At 46.4% G+C, this 19,837-nt stretch overlaps 1 protein-coding gene across 13 annotated transcripts in view; it reads right to left on the bottom strand.

Moving 5' to 3' along the window:
• The window catches only part of NCOA1 (nuclear receptor coactivator 1), a 291,778-nt gene that overhangs the window by 16,156 nt on the left and 255,785 nt on the right, over nt 1-19,837 (bottom strand). For all 13 annotated transcript variants that reach the window (XM_072986356.2, XM_072986368.2, XM_072986373.2 and 10 more), the window contains 3 exons: nt 11,645-11,816; nt 7,077-7,262; nt 2,745-2,871 (listed from right to left, as the gene is read on the bottom strand). In XM_072986356.2, the coding sequence (XP_072842457.2) occupies nt 2,745-2,871; nt 7,077-7,262; nt 11,645-11,816 (485 nt within the window). The remainder of the gene's footprint in view (nt 1-2,744; nt 2,872-7,076; nt 7,263-11,644; nt 11,817-19,837) is intronic.

The following is a 19,837-nucleotide window of genomic DNA, read 5'->3' as shown; positions in this document are numbered from 1 at the left end:
GGCGTGAGCACATTGTGCAAACTGGAAGGCATCCAGAAGCCAGAGGACTCTGAGAGACCCCTCAGAGGCCAAGGTTTCTGAGCAGTCAGGAAGTCTGCCTGTGTTCACTCCAGATGAACCCCTGCATGTAAGTCACTAAATGTGGATCCAGTTAAATGCATGGCTGCCAGTGTGCGTGATCGGCAAGAGGTGAGGTGCCATGGAAAAACAAGAGATTCAAAAATGGGAAGTAAGGCAGAGGTGAAGTCTTACAATCTGGAACAGAGTACAGCTTCTGAAGGTAAAATCCCCCCCCCCCCACACCTTGAAATGTTGGGGAGGGGGGCACAGCTAATTTATAGCCAAAGCGGCATCATTTTTGCTTTATATGATTGGCACCCAACATTCAAGTGAGGAACCCTTTTGATAACAATCTTCTGCAAAGAGAGAGCGTTGGGAACGGTGAACTGGCAGGTATCCGGCTTGCCAACAAGCGATATAGCATTGAGCTTAGTGGGAAGTGGCTGTCAGCATTGGCCATTTGAAGAACTGTAACTAGGTGAGACACCCTGTCTTCCGTATCAGCTTCATGTACATTTCAAAACTGCACATGGTAAGAAAAAGAGGGCGAGAGGGAGCCCGCCTCTGATAAATAAACAAAGTCAACATCTATTCTTTCAGCATGAAAGATATCAGCAGGTCAGGTTGTGCTCTGTTATTAAAAGAGGCTACTGCATAGTTGGAAAAACAGGGGGAGGGCTAAGTCTGTATTTATCAATTCAAATTCACTCAAATTAGGAGCCTTTTGGCACAGGGCTTAAACTGCAGCAGTGCAATGAAGACTCTGCTCACAATCTGAGCTCAATCGTTGGCTCAGGTAACTGGCTCGAGGTTGACTCAACCTTCCACCCTTCTGAGGCTGGCAAATTGAGTATCCAGCTTACCCGGGGGGGGGGGGGGAATGTGCAGCCTGTATAACTAAACTGTAAATCGCCCAGAGAGTGCTCTAAGCCCTTTGAAGGAGGTATACGAGCAGCACACATGAAATGCAAACTACTCCAAAGAATGACGGAATATGTGGGGCTGGCATTTTCCACCACTCCACTAGAAAAAGATAGCCAAAAGGGGGAGATGACCGTAGGGGTAGAATGGAAATGGGCCAATCTGCATGGTGCCTGCCTAACGGTAAGCCAGGGCTTTCTCTGTTAACAGCACCTCAATCATGACTTTCCTCCGAAGTTAGCTTTTCCACTGAGCTCTTGGCAGGCAGTCAAGAAAAAAACTTTCATCTTGAAGACTCGTTTAAAACTTGGCTCTTAGAATACATTTTAAACCTGCTTTTAAAGCAGGTTTTAAATCTTTGTGTGTGCGTTTTTTTTAAATTAATGGAATCAGTCTTCTCCTGTATATCACTTTGGGAGTACGGATGGGCAGAAAAGTGGTTTTATAATAAACAAAAGAAAATAAACTAATAAAAAGTTTCCCAGTAGCTGTTCTTCCAAGGAGCCATCATTCCAGTTTGTTCCAGTGAACTGGTGTAAGTTCTCAGTTAAACGCCTCTGGCTTGAGGTCCTATTTTTCTGTATTTTCAAGGAACACCTTTGGTGAACCACATAGTAAAATCTGACCGAAAAGCACCTTGTTCGGAAGCCGATTGATGCTCTCAGAAGGAATCCTTTTTCGATACGCGAGAGGCACACTTAGGGTGTGCCACGTTTTAAAGGACAATGGTTAAAAGTCCCTTTTTGTGTGTGATGGTGCTGGGAGGAGGGACGGCAGAGGCGTAGAGGCAGTGGCAGGCAGGTGTGTGCGCGCATGCATGTGTGCACTTTTAATTGTGGGAGAGATGGAAGGCATCCTCCAACCCTGACGATTGCCCTTCTCTACAATCAACAATACTGTTTCAATGGAAACTTGATGGCAAGACGTCCTTGAGCATAAATGCAGGGGGTTATCTGACAATGCCTTCTGTGCAGGGGCCATACGTTGGTTTCCCACTCTGCCTGTGGTCTCTCCAGAGGAACTAAGCCATCAGCCATCAGCATCAGTCTTGCCAACAGCCCTGATCTTTAAGCTGGCTTCTAATAACTGTGGTGCTGGAGGAGGCTCTTGAGAGTCCCCAGGACTGCAAGGAGAACAAACCTACCCGTTCTGAAGGAAATCAACCCTGAGTGCTGACTGGAGGGACAGATAATGAAGCTGAGGCTCCAAGACTTTGGCCATCTCATGAGAAGGTATGACTCCCTGGAAAAGACCTTGATGTTGGGAAAGTGGGAAGGCAAGAGGAGAAGGGGATGACGGAGGAGGAGATGGATGGACAGGGTCACCGAAGCGACTGACATGAATTTGACAAAACTCCGGGAGGCAGTGGAAGACAGGAGGGCCTGACATACTCTGGTCCATGGGGTCACAAAGAGTCAGACTCGACTTAACAACTAAACAACAACTAATAACTAAACAGGGCATGATTCAGAACCTCCTGGATGCTGGCCATACCTCTTTTTAAGTCTGTTTTTCAGGTTTTTTAAGTGCTTAAAAAAAGTGCACTTTTAAAAGTGCTTTAAAATTGTTATTATATGTTTAATTGTTTCTCAGCTTTGGAATTTATTGTGTTTTTAGGTTAACTCTTGTCATTTTTGAGAAAGGCAGCCTGGAAACAAAATGAAATAAACAAATGATATCACATTCTCGAGAAGGGTTATGAGTTTTTTTCCCCACTGTATTCCTTCTGATCCCCAGATTGAGAGGGGAAGTCTTCTACTTACTCGTCGGGCTTGCTGATAGGTCCTCGGCTGATGGAGGCCATGGAATTGTCTGTCCATGGGATCTGCTCCCCAATGGCTGGCTGTCCAAACTGGTGATCTGTAACTCCCATTTCCAGTTCAGGCAATCCTGAAAAGGGGAGAAAAGCTTGTGCATCACTGAGGGAACCCGCAGATCAGAAAAGAGAATTCTAGTCCATTGTGGCCACTAGGGAAGCCTTGTCATACCGTGTGAGACTACGTTCAAAGCCCTGTGGTAAAGAGACCATCTATTATTCCCTTCTCGAGAAGCCTGGTTCCAATCAAAGCAGCACAGATCTAGAGCTAGAAAGGCGGCCAAAGGCATCCAATCCAGCTCCTCAACAAAGCAAGAAGCCCACAGCTGAAGCTCATGGGCAGTTGGCCCAACCCGTCCAAAGAATCACAGAATCATGGAGTTAGAAGGGGCAGGAGTGGCTAGTCAACCGTGAGCTCCGGAGCGATGGAAAGGGAGCGTGGAGCCACGGCGGCAGCGGACGAGTGAGCGGACGGTTCGGCCCCAGATTATGTCCACCTGTGTGTGGGGATTCGTATTTGTAGATGCACATGAATACCCCCATCTCTAGTTGGCAACCTCTAGAAGTCCAGGGGTTGCACACAACCATACCTAGACCTTGGTGTTTATTTATTTATTTATTTATTTATTTATTTTATTCTATTTATACCTCGCCTATCTGGTCATTATGACCACTCTAGGTGGCTTACACTCTAAGCCACATTTTTTTCCCTTCCTTTTTATCTTTTAACCAAAGGGCCCCTTTTTAACCCCTTGTTGCTCCAGAGGCACTGTGGAAACCTCAGTACATAGCAAAACAGCTTTCTTGGGAAAGTGGGGCATACCAGGCCAACGCCACATGTTGCCCTGCCCTTAAGACACCGCTTGACTGTTCTCCCCATTCAAAGTTCTTCTTAATTCTCTGTAGCCCTTAGGACACAGCATGGCCACACACGGACCGTGGCCGCCTACTGCTAGTGGAAATCTGCTGGCGGGCAAAGCCGGGAGCCTGGTCTCCTCCTCCAGACACACAGGGATGGCAGAACCTGGGCCACAAGCAGGCCCGTTTCCAGAGGCAGAAACCGCTACCCATGACCAGCAACACATGGGAGCCCCCCCCCCCCAAGGTATGAGCAATCTCCTTACTGACTTTTTTCTTGGAAATAAAATACTGTGTGACTGAAGACCTGGGCAAAAATCTTCCCCTGTGCTTTCTGGGAGGAAAAGTGAAGGAGTGAAGTGACAGAACCAGAGAAGAGCGAAAGAGAGAGAAAATGAGGGCAACGGAGAGGGAGAAAGGGAGTATGCATTTTACACAGACACCCACAAAAGTACGCAAAGCTTCACAGCATTACCATGTCTGGTGGAAAGCAAGCAACTTCCATAGGACTGAACTTTAGCGGTCAGGCTTTACGGTGTTTACGGCTATGACACAGGATTGCCTACCTCAGCTGACAGAGACATGGCTGCCGTCATGGTTTATGTGTTGCTGTAGCGCGGCAGCTACCTGGCTCGTTCCTGGAGCTCACCAACATCGTAGTAGCTAATTCCTTTACATTTCAGGAGGGGTTGAGGGGGCAAAGGGTCTGGTGGACTGGACCTCACGCTTCTGTCCTCTCCCGCTCTCTGCACTTTCTTGCTGCTACAGCACCGCATGGCCATCTCAGATAATGGAGTTGCAGCCCACTTACCGTGTTTCCCCAAAATAAGACAGGGTCTTACATGGTTTTTTGCTCAAAAATGCCTTAGGGCTTATTTCCAGGGGAGGTTTTATTTTTTTCATGGACAACCATCTACATTTATTCAAATACAGTCCTGTCATCTTCTTCTGGTTGCTGCACAAGGGTGGAGGGCAGGGTTTCACTTCACTGGGGCTCATTTTTGGGGTAGGGCTTCTATGACAAGCATCTTGAAAAATCCTCCTAGGGCTTATTTTCAGGTTAGGTCTTATTTTCAGGGAAACAGGGTAGAAACAATCAACACTCTTTGGGCTGGGAACCTTCCCTGGACATAGGAGGGCCAGGTGGTCATTCCTCAGTAAAACAGAAAAGGCACCCGACATGTGCTAACGCAGGCATGCGCAGCACATGGGTTCCAGAACTGCATGCTGGATGTTCGTGGAGCTACTGAAGCCCCGACCGACCCCCTTGTCTCGGTGCAAATGGCCACGGCGGCCAACAGGAGGAGAACAGCCCATCTGAACCCAGCCGATTACTGGACGGCCAAGTCAACTCGAGAGCATTTTTGTGCAGTGACAGTGGAGTGTTCTTTAACGGCTGCCTAGCAACAAGGAAATAAAGGGAAACCGCTACCAAGAGCAGCAGCCGAGCGAGGGATTATGGCCCCCGGCAAGGGAACGTACCCCACAGGGAGGAACTGTCATTCAGGTGCCCATTCAGGCGACCGGCAACCAAGAGCCGAGACAATGATCTCAGCTGCAGTCCCAAAGCAAAGTTCTACCAGAACATCTTCCAAAGGGGTATCAAAGGATGACCTGGATTTCTGGAGCTTTCTTGATGACTCAATGGCTTTCCCCTGTTTCTAAAGAAGGCACACCCCACGCTAGCACCAATTCCTTTGTCGCTGCAGGAAGATGGAGATGGCTTTCGGGCCCCTCAGGGGCACCTGCCCAACCTCAGTTGGAGACAGCAGGCGGGGCGAGAAGGCCCTTTGTGCTGAGCCAGCCCCACTGTTCCCCAATGTTTTGCCTTCAGAACAAAGTGAATCTACAAAGCTGGCGACTTGTGAAAGCCAAGCAAAAGGAGCTTTCAAGACGACGGAGAAAAATCAGAAAAACCGGAGGTTGGTCTCTTCCGTTTTCATAAGGAATTGTGTCATGAGTTGAAGAATCTTCTCCATCTCATGAAGCAAAACTTTTGTGGGCTAAAACCCAGAGCGCCCCCACCCCACCTTTCTGCAACCCTGTTCTTCCAACTACTTCTCTTGCACGGCAGAAATATCTGCCTGTTACCATCTGGAGGCGATTAATCAAAGAGCTGCAATTTCGGCACCTTCTCAGAGCAAGTTGCCTTTTCACCTTTCCTCTGAGGTTTTCCAGAGTCTTCCCTTTATGAACTAGGAGAGGGAAAGGAGATGACTAATGCAGCCTTCAAATCCTCCAGGGAAATCTGTTCCTAATTCTTTGCACCGGCCCAGGAACAGATTTCAATTTAGAACTCCAGGAGCTGCTTAAGGTATCTGTTAGAGGAACTGTAACAGCAGGCTTGCATGCTTATGCAGTGCCTGCGCCCTTCCTTCAGTTTACACTGGACGACGGTCTTTGTATTGTTTTAAAATGTTGAGCGTGAGGGCTGGGTTCTCGCTCTGCAACAGTGTTTGTTGCTCATGCACACCTGACCTGGTAACACGGGATCTGCAGTGGGATACACAAATCAGCCACGCTGCATTCGGATACATCTGGAAGCCTTGTGCAGAACGCAGCATGTTAACATCCCATATATGTTGCTGGTGGTAAAATCAGGGAGTTGGGGGTTTACTGCACCAAAATTGATAAGGCTGGAATAACTTGTCCTCCAAGGAAAATCTACCTTTCCTGCTGCTGGAAGAACAAAGGCAGGTGACTTTTCTAAGGTTTCCAGCAAATATATATATAAATTTTGCGGCATCTTAAAAGACTAACTGCTGTATTTTAATGTGAGCTTTCGTGGATGAAAGTCCACTTCTGCAGACAGAAGAGGCTAGCACAGACTAACACAGCCACCTCTTCTGAAATGACAGCAAAGATGGGTTTCCCAATGACTTTCCAGCATGGCTGTTATTCTCTCTGGTAAGAAACAACAAAGAGCTGTACAGCACACGAAAGAGTATCAAGTTTTATCCGGCAAACACCTCTGGTGGACTGCAGCATCTTTCACCAGCCAAGAAGAGTTCCTACCCAATAACATGGGTTAAGTCTCTGAAGCACCACAAGGCTGTTTATGCTTGAACAAATCAACACAGCTACCTCCATGGGATTCCTCTCCTGGGCCAGTCGTTAGGGGAAAGACTACATGGAGAAGCTAGGACTGTGTTTCCTTCAGCATCGGATTTAACTGAGGCTGAGGAGGCTGACTAATCTCGAGCCTAGCAGGCTTATCGTGAAACAGATTTAAACCCTCTGTGAGTGCGTGCATGCAGTGCAGCCATGGGGCCATGGATCTGGGTGGAATGCAAATCCTTGCTTGGCCCAGAGCTTTCAGGAGTGTCAAAGCCGCCGGCTGACCTTCTAAAAGGGTTAGCACAAAATGCATTCAAAACCATGCCCCCGTGGTGCACCTATTTGTTGAAATGCAGGTACCTACCTGTATCAGGCTGGAAGGGGCTCGGTCCGGGTACGGCCCCCCTGCCTTGCTCAGATGGCAACCCCGGGTGGGGACTACTATCGTTCATTGCAGGGAAAGGTGCTGTCCTGAGATGCACGGGCTCCATGGGGTCGCAGATTTCATAGGGGGATCGGCCAGCCTGCATGCCCTGCCCGCCATTAACAGCTGGAACAGAGGAGTACAGTTCAGAGAGGGTTGCAAAGAGGGGGGGGGGTCGAGCTTTCCTGGAGGTTGACAGGCCCCCTTAAGCAATGAGGGCAAAGGAAGGGGCCAGGCTGCATAAACAGGTCCTCGAGAATCATGGAAACTTCCAATGGCCTCAGATCAACAGCGAACAACTGCATGGCTTCTGCCAACCATTCAACTCTTGATCCTGCAAAAGCCTAAAAAGACAGGCTGCGATTCTAGGAAGCTCCACTAGAAGGCTCTCCCACTCCCTCCTCTCTGAATTATTTAAGCTAAGTTCAGGCCACGAATATCTGGATGCCCAGTCAAAGCCCTTGGTTGTTTTCCTTTATGGGACTGCCCGGGGGGTGGGGGGAGGGAGACCATCTAGGGCAAGAATGGATACAAAGGGCAAGCTAAGCTCAGTTTGGATAAAAAGGCCTAACAGGAAAAATTCAATTTTATCTATTTTGCTTGGTGCCTTGTTAATTAGGGACCCATTTCATTCAGCAGTTTCCAAAAAGGTGGGAAAACAAACATTAAGCTTCAATAAGTATATAGCTGCCATGATTGCCTTAAAAACAGCAAAAATCCACAAATGCAGGTGTTTTATTGTTTTCATAAGTACATGGGGGGATTTTGGACCCAGATCCCAGGGGAAAAAAAGGGGTTTTCTTCCTTTTCAAAAAAAAAACTGTTTTTGAATTGATCTAGATTAAATGCCAGTACAGCCAAATCCACAGGTCACACCACAACCCCCAAAGCATTGATTAAATCAAAATATTTATTTAAAACAGTGGGTCCCCGACCTTTTTGACACCACAAACCAGTTTAGTGTGTGTGTGGTACGCGCATCTGTGTAGGTGTGCGGGAGTACATCTGTGCGTGCATGGGAGGTGTGTGTGTTTGGGGGGGTGTTCATGCATGCATGAGGGCGTGTGTGCAGGTGTGCATCTGTGCATGTGGGGGGCCCTGCGTGCATGTGTCTGTGCATGCGGGGAGCCAGGAGATCTGTCTCCGTAGCCCAGTCCTGCCAAGGCCTCGGACTGGTATCGGTCCGGGGTCCGGGGGTTGGGGACCCCTGACTTTAAAAGGTGCTTTTCTTTCCAAGAAGCCACCAGAAGCACCCATTTCAATGGTCTGGGGATGGGAGTGTCACAACCAACACCAAAACTAGAAGTGGTTTTCCAGCTTGCTCCCCCCCCCCCCCGCAGCCCTTCAATGGGGAAGGTTTTCTTTTAATTTTATTTATTTTTATTTTTTTGCTATGGGTGAAAATTTGGCTCCCAGCCCAATTGAATGTTGACGACCTCAGCTTAAAGGAAAACACGAGTTGCTTCTGCCATGGAGGTGGAGGCCACCGCTCTTTCCCATCGTTATGAAGGATTTGACAGTTGATTTTCACCAACTGCCGGATGGTTTGTTTATTTTTCAATAATTTTAACAAATCACTTCTTCCTGTATCTGAACCCCGACAGAACTACTGAAAAGAGACTGGAGGAAGAAGCAGATATTTTGTACTAAGAAGGCCTGTTCCCAAGAATTTAAATACATAAAGTGTCAGGACTCTTTCATTAAGGTCTTTGTGTTATATAGCTGGAATACCATGTCAGAGACCTATTATTTATCATTGGAAAAGAACATATTGCACACTCCATTTCCTCCCCAGTTTTTCCAGAAAAAAAAAATACTACAAAAACAGCTTTGGAAAAAAATAAAGAAAAAACCAACACAGTCCCCCCCCAATTATACTGTTCCCCCCCAGGCTTTCCCATCTTTAACCCCTATGAAGAATCCACCACAGATATTCAGAATTAACCTGGTCACCAACGACAGAGGAAAGATCGCCCTGAGGTGACCAACCAGAGAGTGACGGCCTAGAGCTTCTCCTCCCACTCCTTTTCCTGTTTCTCCCAAAGCCTGGAAAAGTAACTGTTTTTCTAAGTGTAGTCCAAACAGCAACTTTTCCCAACTTCCAGTCTCTTGCTGTTTTTAAGGGCACAAATCATGGCCAGCAGGGAGGCAAGCAAATAGGTTGCTTCTGGGCCAAGAACTTCCATGGACTCCTTTATTGAACTTGAATTAACTGACACAACGTAGAAGCAGAAGGACCAGGTCACTCACTCAGTGGGGGCAGATTTGCACTGTTAGGCTGACCTCCTACACCCAAACGTGAGCCATGAACAGGGGGGTTCAAGTAGATCAACACATGGTTTTGCCATACCTAAGAAGGTTAAAGGGAATCCTCCCGGCTCAGACCAGAAAGTCTACTTCGACTGGCCACCTGTTTCCCTTACTGGCCAAAATGATGCCTCTGGGAAGGCCAGGCGGCATGAGCGTAATAGACCTCTTTAGCACCTAACTCTGAGTACTGAGAGTTACTGTTGTCACTAATAATGTGCTTCTTAAAGCTTTACGGCTTATAGCCATCAACAGACAGGCTTCTCTTAAAGCTCACAAACTTGTCCTGCATGACTAGGTACATGTCAAAGGTCCCCTAAATTGCTGACCACCACTGCCTCCCGAGGCAATAAATTCTGTAATTATGCACTGCATGAAAAAGTAGTGTCATCTGTCTTTCTTGAATACTGGGCTTAAGTTCTCTCTCCACCATCAGTGTCTTCAGGAGGAGAGAGTCTCTGGTAAGCTCGTAATAGGCTCAAGAGATTTAATGGCCGTGAATCTGGCCGACTGGCGACAAGGCATCCATTGTGCAATGGCAGCAATACCAAAACTGGGGTAAGAATTTCGTGGCACAGGTAGAGTCAGCTCTGCAAACCGGGAAGGTACCCAGGTCGGCTTCCAAGCACTCGGTGAGGTTAACTTAGCCCACCATTGACTTGAACTACAGTGGGGTCTCTACTTAAGAACTTAATCCGTATTGGAAGGTGGTTCTCAAGTTGAAAAGTTCTTATGTTGAATCTGCATTTCCCATAGGAATGCATTGAAAACCATTTAATCCGTATCTGCTCTTTTCCGTCCATAGAAACTACAGTGGAACCTCTACTTAAGAACTTAATCTGTTTTGGAATGGTGTTCTTAAGTTGAAACGTTCTTAAGTTGAAGCAAAATTTCCCATAGGAATGGACTGGAAACCAATTAATCCGTTCTGGCTGTTTTTTTGTTATGTGGAGGTGCGTTCGTACATTGAAGCATTAGTTCCCATAGGAACTAATGCAAAGCTGGTTAATACGTACTCTACCACTAGGGGGAGAAAATTTTTTTAACCTAAGATGACCTAAGGTTAAAAAAAGAGCAGGAAAGGTTTTTTTCCCTGTTCTTATCTTGGATTTCTGTTCTCAAGTAGAAGCAAAATTTAGCAAATGGAGCTGTTCTTAAGTTGGATTGTTCTTAAGTAGGGTCGTTCTTAAGTAGAGACCCCACTGTATGCCTACCACCAACTGGCTTAAGTGACCCGGTCCTTCTATGAAACACAGAGCCTTGATAGAAACTCAGGGTTCTTTCCTGGAAAGGAGCTCAGCCACGTCCATCAGAGGGCAGTGGGGGAAGACGGTCTCTCCCTGGTGAAGTCATTCATTTCACGGGGCTAACAATGCAGGCTTTTACTGCTTCACTATAATGACCGAGTTAATACATCTTGTCTCTCTTAAAAGATATGTGGCTCTTATGGATGTGACTGAAAGCAGTTGAAGGATTCTAGCCAACACCAGGGCCACCCTGCTTTTGCCCCCTGGGATCTGAGAAAATTAAGCCCATGCACAAAAAATCTCAAGACTGCATTCTGAATCATTGTCCAAATCAAAACCTGGGAAATTCTGGTTTCAGATATTGCCAGGGGAGGTTTAGAAGGAAAAAAAATGGCAGGCTCTCCATATTTAAAAAGCAACACCTGGCATTCAGCGTTTCAAGTGCACCACAACTGGGCTACAGTCTCTTGTGCAAAAAGGTAAAGGTAAAGGTTCCCTTTGACTATTTTTGTCCAGTCGTGTCTGACTCTAGGGCGTGGTGCTCATCCCCGTTTCCAAGCCATAGAGGCAGCGTTTTGTCCCAAGACAATCTTCCGTGGTCACATGGCCAGTGCGACTTAGACACGGAACGCTGTTACCTTCCCACTGAGGTGGTCCCTATTTATCTACTCGCATTTGCATGCTTTCGAACCGCTAGGTTGACGGGAGCTGGGACAAGCGACAGGAGCTCACTCCGTCGCGTGGATTTGATCTTACGACTGCTTGGTCTTCTGACCCTGCAGCACAGGCTTCTGCGGTTTAGCCCGCAGCGCCACCACGTCCCTTCTTGTGCAAAAAACCGACCAACCAACAACCCCCCCCCCCAACCACACACATCCAAAGGGTTCAAGGCTTGTTCCAGCTCTGGAATCACAGGAAGATCGGGAAATTGGCACAAAAGTTGGAAGTACATACAGCTGATCCCCGTGGGTGTTCTTGCAGCAGTAGCGGGCTGGAGGGAAGGGGTCAGGATCTCTGACTTGACAGTAATCCCGCCGCTTTCGGCTGTCTCTGATCTGCAGAGGCCTGGTGGCACCTGGGCGGCTTTCTCCAGCGATGGCAAGATCTGATCAAGGTCGGATGCAAACTGGAGAGGAAAAGGGAGGCCACACGTCAGCCACAAGGAAGCAACCCCAACTACCAGTGTAGCACTGCACCCAACCTCTATACCTCTTGTGGTTGTCGCTTACAACATGGCAGGCTCTAAACAAAATGTCCTGCCCTTCCTAACAGCCAAACATTTGGAATTTGAGCCTTGAGTTCAAGGAGGAACCTTACCATGAGAGAAATGGCCATTATCTTTAGTTGGATCATTTCAGCACAAAATTCCCAGGGCTACTAGCAATGAATGATAATACTGTAACACAACAGCATGGACATGTTGCTATGGTTTTTCTTGTCTTCTCAAGGGATTTGTGTTTGATGATGCTTCTTTTCATGTGCACAAAGATAAGAAACCAAGCAATCAACAGGTACAGAATCATAACAATTCCAGGAAAATTGGTCAAATCATCCACCAAAAAAAGACAGACATCAAACCAGGCACAGTGACGTGCCTTTGGAAATGAAATTTTCACCTGATACCGAAAGGTATATCATACCAAAACAATCCAGACCTGAAAAAGCCGTCTCTACAGTCCCCAACCAATCTCCTCCTGGGGGGGGGGGGGCTGGAAAGGATATGGGGAAACAGGAGGAAGAGGGACTGATGATGAGAGGAGAATCTAGGGACATGAATGTGCACTTCTCCTGCCTCTGTGGTGATGCTCTGGTGAGGACACACAGGGCTGGTGAGAATTATGACCATACCAGATCATGCGGTGATCGTTAACCTTCCAAGGTGGGCCTGTGAAAGTTTAAGGCCCACCCTTTCCCTCTGGAGGTCACCAGTTTTTTTTTTTAAAATCTAAAACAATGTCTGGTGTGTCCTAACTTAGGAAGGAAACAAGCAACGAGAGCTTGTTCATGAAATTTCCTAGAATGCCCCGGCCTCCATGCTTGCTGATGAGGCACTGTGGGATTTATAGTTTTAAAAGGTGACAGCTGTACTACAAGGTGATTCTTGCTTGCTATAAGAAACCACGGAAGCAGCTATTTGTTCCTGTTCTGACTAATATTTTGTTTACTTGCTTCTTGAAAGCGTTTTAATCTCACTCTTCAGTCAGAAAGGCTCTCAAGTCCAGCTTACATAATAATCAATAAAGTCAAGGCCCTTCCTGCTAGCAATCACACAGTATTAAAAACATAACGTGAAAGGAGGGAAAAGTGATGTGGGATACATAAAATGTGGGAGGAAAAGCAAACTCAGGCATCTCTGAAGAAAAAGTGGACCCCAAGGGAGTTTTGGTACCCCCTCAAATCCTTCGGATTACCCAGACGAAGCAAACAAATCTTCCCCAGCGGAAAAGGTCGATGGTTGCTTCCAGAATATTAAAACGGGGGCAAGTGACTCACTTTAAATAGGTCACAGGCACCATGCAACCCCCCGCCCCAAATACTCATTTTTAAAACCAGATATGCATTACTGGCCACTCCTGCTTCCATTTGGGCGGGGGGGGGGGGGACTTGAATGTGATATGGTCCATGTGGACCTCCAGAGCACTGTGGAGGCGAAAAGCTGTTCCCCAATCGACCAAAGTGAACCACATGTTTTCAAATGTTCTAGCAGCTCTTATGGAGAGGAGGAGCTGAATGAAGCTTCTGCTTATCCTGTTGCAGTCGGGTTCAATGGCTGCAACTCTCTGGGGAGATAATGGTTGTTGTGGGTTTTTTGGGCTCTTTGGCCGTGTTCTGAAGGTTGTTCTTCCTGACGTTTCGCCAGTCTCTGTGGCCGGCATCTTCAGAAGACAGCAACCTGTGCTCTGGACCTCTGAAGATGCCCATGGCCACAGAGACTGGTGAAACGTCAGGAAGAACAACTTTCAGAACACGGCCAAAGAGCCCGAAAAACCCACAACAACCATTAGATCCCGGCCGTGAAAGCCTTCGCGAATATCTCTGGGGAGTTCTTAAAGTGCAACACTGTTTTAGCCAGACAAAAGCCATTTCCTTAATGTTGTAAGGTGGGAGAAAGAAGCAACACCTACAGTCCCCAGTCTGAATGTTCCGGATTACCAGATTCTGTTCCACGGTACAGAGCATTCCTTTTGCGATCGCCCGGGTCTTGCTGCAGGTACACGTAGTGCCTGAGGAAATCAGATAACCCCGCCAAGATAATGCAACAAGGGGAAGAAAAGCACCACAGGAGTCCTCATTATATCCTGTTTGATCCAGAGAATGATAGCGCTCCCAGGATGGATAGGGTGTGTGGGGAAAAGGAGTGAACGCTAAGAAACATTCTGGTGGGAAAACTGGCAAGGTGACACGAGCTAATTTGGAGCAGAGGTTGTCCAAGTTTGGAAACAAGACATTTCAACTCACACACATCCATTATCAAGGTGTTCAGAAAGCTGAATGAGGTCTCCCACGTCGGAGAGGAACGGTTGGAGCCTCCTCTGCTTAGTGGCCCTCCAGATGTGTTGGAGGCATCGGCTAGGAATTGTGGGCATGGAAGCTCAGAACTTCCAAAAGAGTCAAAGCAACTCGGTCCTACAACTCTCCGGGCAGCAAAGTCCAGAAACACAAATCTCCGTGGCTCAACATTTAAGAAAACCCTGGAAAACTCCTGGTTCTCTTAAAGAAAAATGGTCTCTGGAGGGGTCAACTCAGAGGACTAGTGGGGTGAAGGCTAGACACGGGCTATTTGTATCCGTATCCCTGTGGATACCTACGGATATGAATAGCGCCACCCCAGGTATCAATGGAGGTCCATTCCTGCCCTCCAGAACTGGCCAGCCCACTCATTGGTTGCTGGGCAGTGCAAAAAAAAAAAAAAGCTGTTGCATGGTTTCACATGCAAAAGCATTTGAGTTAATTCCCTGAAAGGACCGGGAAGAACCTGTGGTAAGGAAAGAGACAGAGGAAGCAGTGGGAAAACACGGTTAACAAATGAATGGCAAGTGATGGCTGAACCCCATCGTATTCCCTCCACCCTGTTAGCTACCGAATCCTGTAACTCAGGCAGCAGCTGTCGCTCGTCTTGTCTTTTCGCTCTTGAGCAGCAACAAAAAAAAATCTTACAAGGTTTGACCGTTTTCTCAATGGGGTGTTTTCATGGGTTGCAATACCCTTTTTCTCAGTAACGATACAAAATTTACAAAAGTACTTGTTACATGCTTTGGGCTTCGCTGCACAGCACAACGAGCGGCTCACTTCTGGACGAGTGATAATGGCAAGAACGATTTCCAAAAGAAAAGGGGAAAAAAGGGGGGGGGAACACTTTTTTGCTTTTTTTCAAAGCAAAAAAGTTAGGAATGAAACTACCCCTGTGAAAGGAATATCCGTCATGCCGATAACAACTGTCCGTCTGAATAAACGGGAGAAGCAAAGGCTTGGAAGTTTTCAAAAGGAGTAAAAGACGGTGACTAACAGCGATAAGAAAATGCTCACTAAAAGGAAGCGCTAAACGCTCACTCCATCTTCGGCACTAGTTTGTAGGAGGGATATAACAAGAAATCGTCTCATCCACCGGGACTAGTGTATAGCGATTCCCTATATGGTAACGTCTCACTATAATGGGACCTGACAGGATAAGGGTTAAAATAAGATGGGCCCCTGCCCCAAAATGCTAAAACGACCATTTCAAGAGGAGAGAGGCAGGGAAAAAGAAGAATGCACCCGGCAATTAAATCTGATTTGAGATTTCTAAATCCTGGGAAAATCTACTGTGTCTCTCCCCACCATGATGTTCATTGAGCACAGGTCCCCCCCCCCCCGGAAATCTTCTCCGCGGCTTCCTCGGCTTCCTTCTCTGACCTGGAAGAGAGGTGCTGGAGCAAACCCTCCCGTGTCTCAACCGGGACCGCTCCCCTTCCCTATTCCGCAATTATTTTAAGCAGGCCCTTTGGAAAATGGGGAAGGGGGAGCCCACCCTCCCGTGAGCTGCTCGGGGAAGCCGCCAAAGGGGTGGGCGGTCGGTCGGGCGGTCACGCCAATAAATACGGCCTTGCCCACATGATGTATGGATATTCTATGCAGCTGTGGTTTCATGTGCTCATTTCTCTGGCACTTCCTTACGAGTAGTATTTTGTGGCAAGTCGTTTGGTGCCACAATTCTTTTTATCTTTGGGGTTTGGTGGATGGTGTGGTTACTGTGCGGCTTGTGATTTCTGCAAGTCACAGCTGCTACCGGAGATGCTTCCCCCTGTGATTAAGAAAGAACCTCCCGGGGCAACTGCGCTGGCCTTCTTTCAGGAGCCGATCAACACCTCTGGATGTTGAACAACAGCTGTTCCCTGAGTTTTTTCTTTCCAGAGTACCGATGTTGGACAGAAAACCTTCCTATTTGCATTCAGTTTAGGAGATTTTAGCTGTAGTTGGGTCACTCTTAAGTTACTCTTGCAACATAGGCTTATTAGCATATTATTATATGTACTTGCTCAGTGAGTCAAGACATCTGGCTGGTGAGCCAAAGGCTGAGAGTTCAATTCTCTGCTCTGTATCCCAGGAAAGCCAGCGTGTGCAGCTTTAGGCAAGCTTCAAAATGGTCCCAGGATGTCCCCCAGAAGAAGGGAATGGGAAACCACTTCTGAGGATTCTCTACCTGGAAAACCCTGGAAAGGACTGAATTGATGACACATTATTATCATTAGAGGGAGGATTTCTATGACGTGTCACACTTTTTCTGCAACCTATACTTGAACCCACAAGCAAGTTTAAACGTGTTTATGAATAAACTATCCTTTCTCACCAGATTACTCATAAACATGTCCAAACCTACTTATAGGTTCTAACACAGGATGCAGAAAAAAATGTGACATGCTATAGAAATCCTCACAACAACAACAACAACAACAACAACAACAACACCAGGCATAATCAATTAAAATTATAAAAACACTGGCTGGAATTATGTAACAGATACAATGGTTGTTGTGGGTTTGTGCTCTCAAGCACTCTTTCCTCTGAAGATGCCGGCCAGAGACTGGCGAAACGGTAGGAAGAACAACCTTCAGAACACGGCCAAACTTGCCCGAAAACCCCACAACAAGCATTAGACCCCAGCCATGAAAGCCTTTGTGAATACATTTAACAGATACAAATTTTAACCAAAAATTTACGTAAGTATCTGTTAAATATTGGCACAGTAAGTATGCTGTTCCCAATATTGTTTTTGTAGCTCTGATGGTGTGATTTCTGAGATCTGCAACTGCTATAGTATTGGGTGAAATTTACTGATATTGTTTATTTATTTTTCTTTTATTTTTCAATGATCAGTTCTCTGTAGTTTCTTAGTTTTTCCAATTTTTTATTTTCAACTCTGACATCCCTAGAATTGCAATGTCGATGATCCAGACAGTTCTTCGTTCTTTCACTGCTATGTCTGGTGTGTTATGTTCAAAGTGTCTATCCATTTGGATCCGGAAATCCCACAAGATCCTCATTTTCTGACACTTTCTCTACCTGATGTTCCCCCCGTGGGTTGTTTCTTATATTGAGCTTTTATTTATGTTGTTTTCAAAATATTTCCCATTTTGAGTGCTTTCACTGTTTTTTCTCTGCTTGTACTGATATAATCATTTAGGCTTATTTTTTTTCTTCCTCGACAACCTGCTGTATTTGCAGTAATCCATGGCCTCTGATTTTTCGTGGTAAATATAATCTGTCCACATTGTTTTTGGGATGTAGTGTGTGATGCATGTTCATGAGTTTCCACGTTTTTCGATCCAATTCTTCGAATTCGTTTTGAGTCCAATCTATTATTCCAGCTGGGCATCGAATTACTGGAATGGTCCATGTGTTGATGGTTTTGATTGTATTTCCCCCATTTAATTTTGATTTTAAGATTTTCCATAGTCTTTTGATATAGTCTTTCTGTCAGTTCTTTAACTTTTATGTGTACAATGTTGTCTGCTTCTAGTATTCCAAGGATGATGATGATTTGGATGGGCAACATGTGATTGCCCAGCACCTCTGCCCTTGTGCCTCCAGCAGAGACTGGATCACTTTTTCTATGCTTTGTGGGGCTCTGTCTAAAGGTCTCCTACCACTCAGTGTTTCTTTATTTTTTAAAAATTTGTTTTGCCAGTAGAGGGTGCAAGGGACTTTTTCATTACTCTCCTGTTTTTGCAGAAAAAATTTTTTTTTTGAGAAAGGCAGAGATTGTGGGACCCACTCTTCAAGGACCAGAACCACATGGGGCCCCTGTGGGTTACCCACCCCAATATATCTCATATTCTAAAACTGCCTTTTAATTGTACCTGGGTTAAATTATTTCCACACAGAAGCCCAGCAGACTCCTGGCACTTCATCAAAGCTCCAATCACCGTCTCTTGACTCAAAGAAGGCAATTCATTAGTCACATCAGGATTTGTCAATTTATTATACAGTGGTGCCTCGCTTAACGAGCACACCGCATAACGATGAAATCGCATAGCGATCCGTTTTTTCGGATCGCTAATGCGATCACTTAACGTTTTTTGAATAGGGCTAAATTCACTTTGCGAAGACCGGTAAGCGTTTCGCTTACCGATCTTCGCAAAACGAAGCCTGACGATCAGCTGTTTGGCGGCCAAAATGGCCGCCGGAAGCCCGGAAATGGCCCAAAATGGCCGCGCGCAGCGTTTTCGCGCCCTCATTAAGCGAGGCGAGGGCGCGAAAATGGCTGCCAGCCATTACGAAGCTTCGTTGAACGGTGAGTATTTGGCCCATTTGGAACGCATTAAACGATGTTTAATGCGTTCCAATGGGTTTTTTTGATCCGTTCAACGATGCTTCAGCATAGCGAAGGTTAATCCGGAACGGATTAACCTCGCTATGCGAGGCACCACTGTAATTTAATTCTGAAATCCTATACGAAGGATTGAGTCAGCACCGGAGTCAAAATGCTACTTCTGTAGCAAGGAGTCTACTCCGAGAGAGGCCCGGAAAGAAAGAACAAGAAACCGGGCCTTCTCGGCAGTGGCCCCTCCGCTTTGGAACAGTCTCCCGACAGAAATTCGTCTTGCACCCTCGCTGGATGTTTTTAAAAACCATTTGAAAACATGGCTTTTCAGGCAGGCTTTCCTTCCAGTCAATTAAACTTACCTTCACTTTTCTTTAATCTTTTCATCTTGGCAAGGCTTTTATTGTTAAAATTTTTGATGTTTAAATGCTTTTAAGATGTTGCTTGTTATGTTTTTATGTGTGTAAGCCGCCCCTAGTAGACCTTGTCTAGAGGGGCGGGGTATAAATCCAATTAAAGTAAAGTAAAAGTAAAGTTGTTTGCATCAAAAAGACATCTGTAGAATCACAGAATCATGAAGTTGGAAGGAGCCTGTAAGGCCATCAAGTCCATCCCTTTGCTCAATGCAAGCATCTAAATCAAAGGAGATGTAACAAACAGTTGTCCAATTTTCTCTTGAATTCCTCCAGTGCTGGAGCGCTCACCACCTCCCCTTGAGGTCATGGGTTCCATTGTCGTACTGCTCTAACAATTAGGAAGTTTTTTCCTGGCATTCAGCCTTAATCTGGCTTTCTGTCGCTTGAGCTCATTGTTATATGTCCTGCAATCTGGGATGATGGAGAACAGAACCTGTCCCTCCTCTGTAGGACGTCCTTTCAGGTCTTTGTAAAAGTGCTCTTCTATCATCCCCCAGTCTTCTCCAGGCTAAGACAGAGGGGTGATTTGATAACCCTTTTCGATCCAGTCTCCATGAGTGTGGCAGGAGTGAAAGAGATGTGTTGAGAGGCTGGCAGCTGCCTTTCCCGAGATGGCAGTTTGCAGTAAGCATTTGTTAAAAAGCAACAGATCACTGTGAGTGATCAGATTTTTTTGTTTGTTTGTTAACTCCTTAAACGTTTCAGTATTTGTACACTAACTTTTCAGGCAAAGCTTCCCTAAAGATGATGTTGCATGTCTCCTTAAAACCATCCCAGATCTATACCAAATGGAAACTTCCACACCCACACTCCTCTGATGGGTCCAGCTCACAACATTTTGCCAGCATGAAGCAGGCACCACCACAGGACTTGACTACTAACGGCCATCATCCCCCGGGACTCACAGTTCAAGCTGTTTCCTTCTCCAGT

The sequence above is a fragment of the Pogona vitticeps genome, chromosome 1, assembly GCF_051106095.1.
Source record: "Pogona vitticeps strain Pit_001003342236 chromosome 1, PviZW2.1, whole genome shotgun sequence".
Taxonomy (NCBI): Eukaryota; Metazoa; Chordata; class Lepidosauria; order Squamata; family Agamidae; genus Pogona; species Pogona vitticeps.
This window is presented reverse-complemented; position numbering and strand designations above follow the sequence as displayed.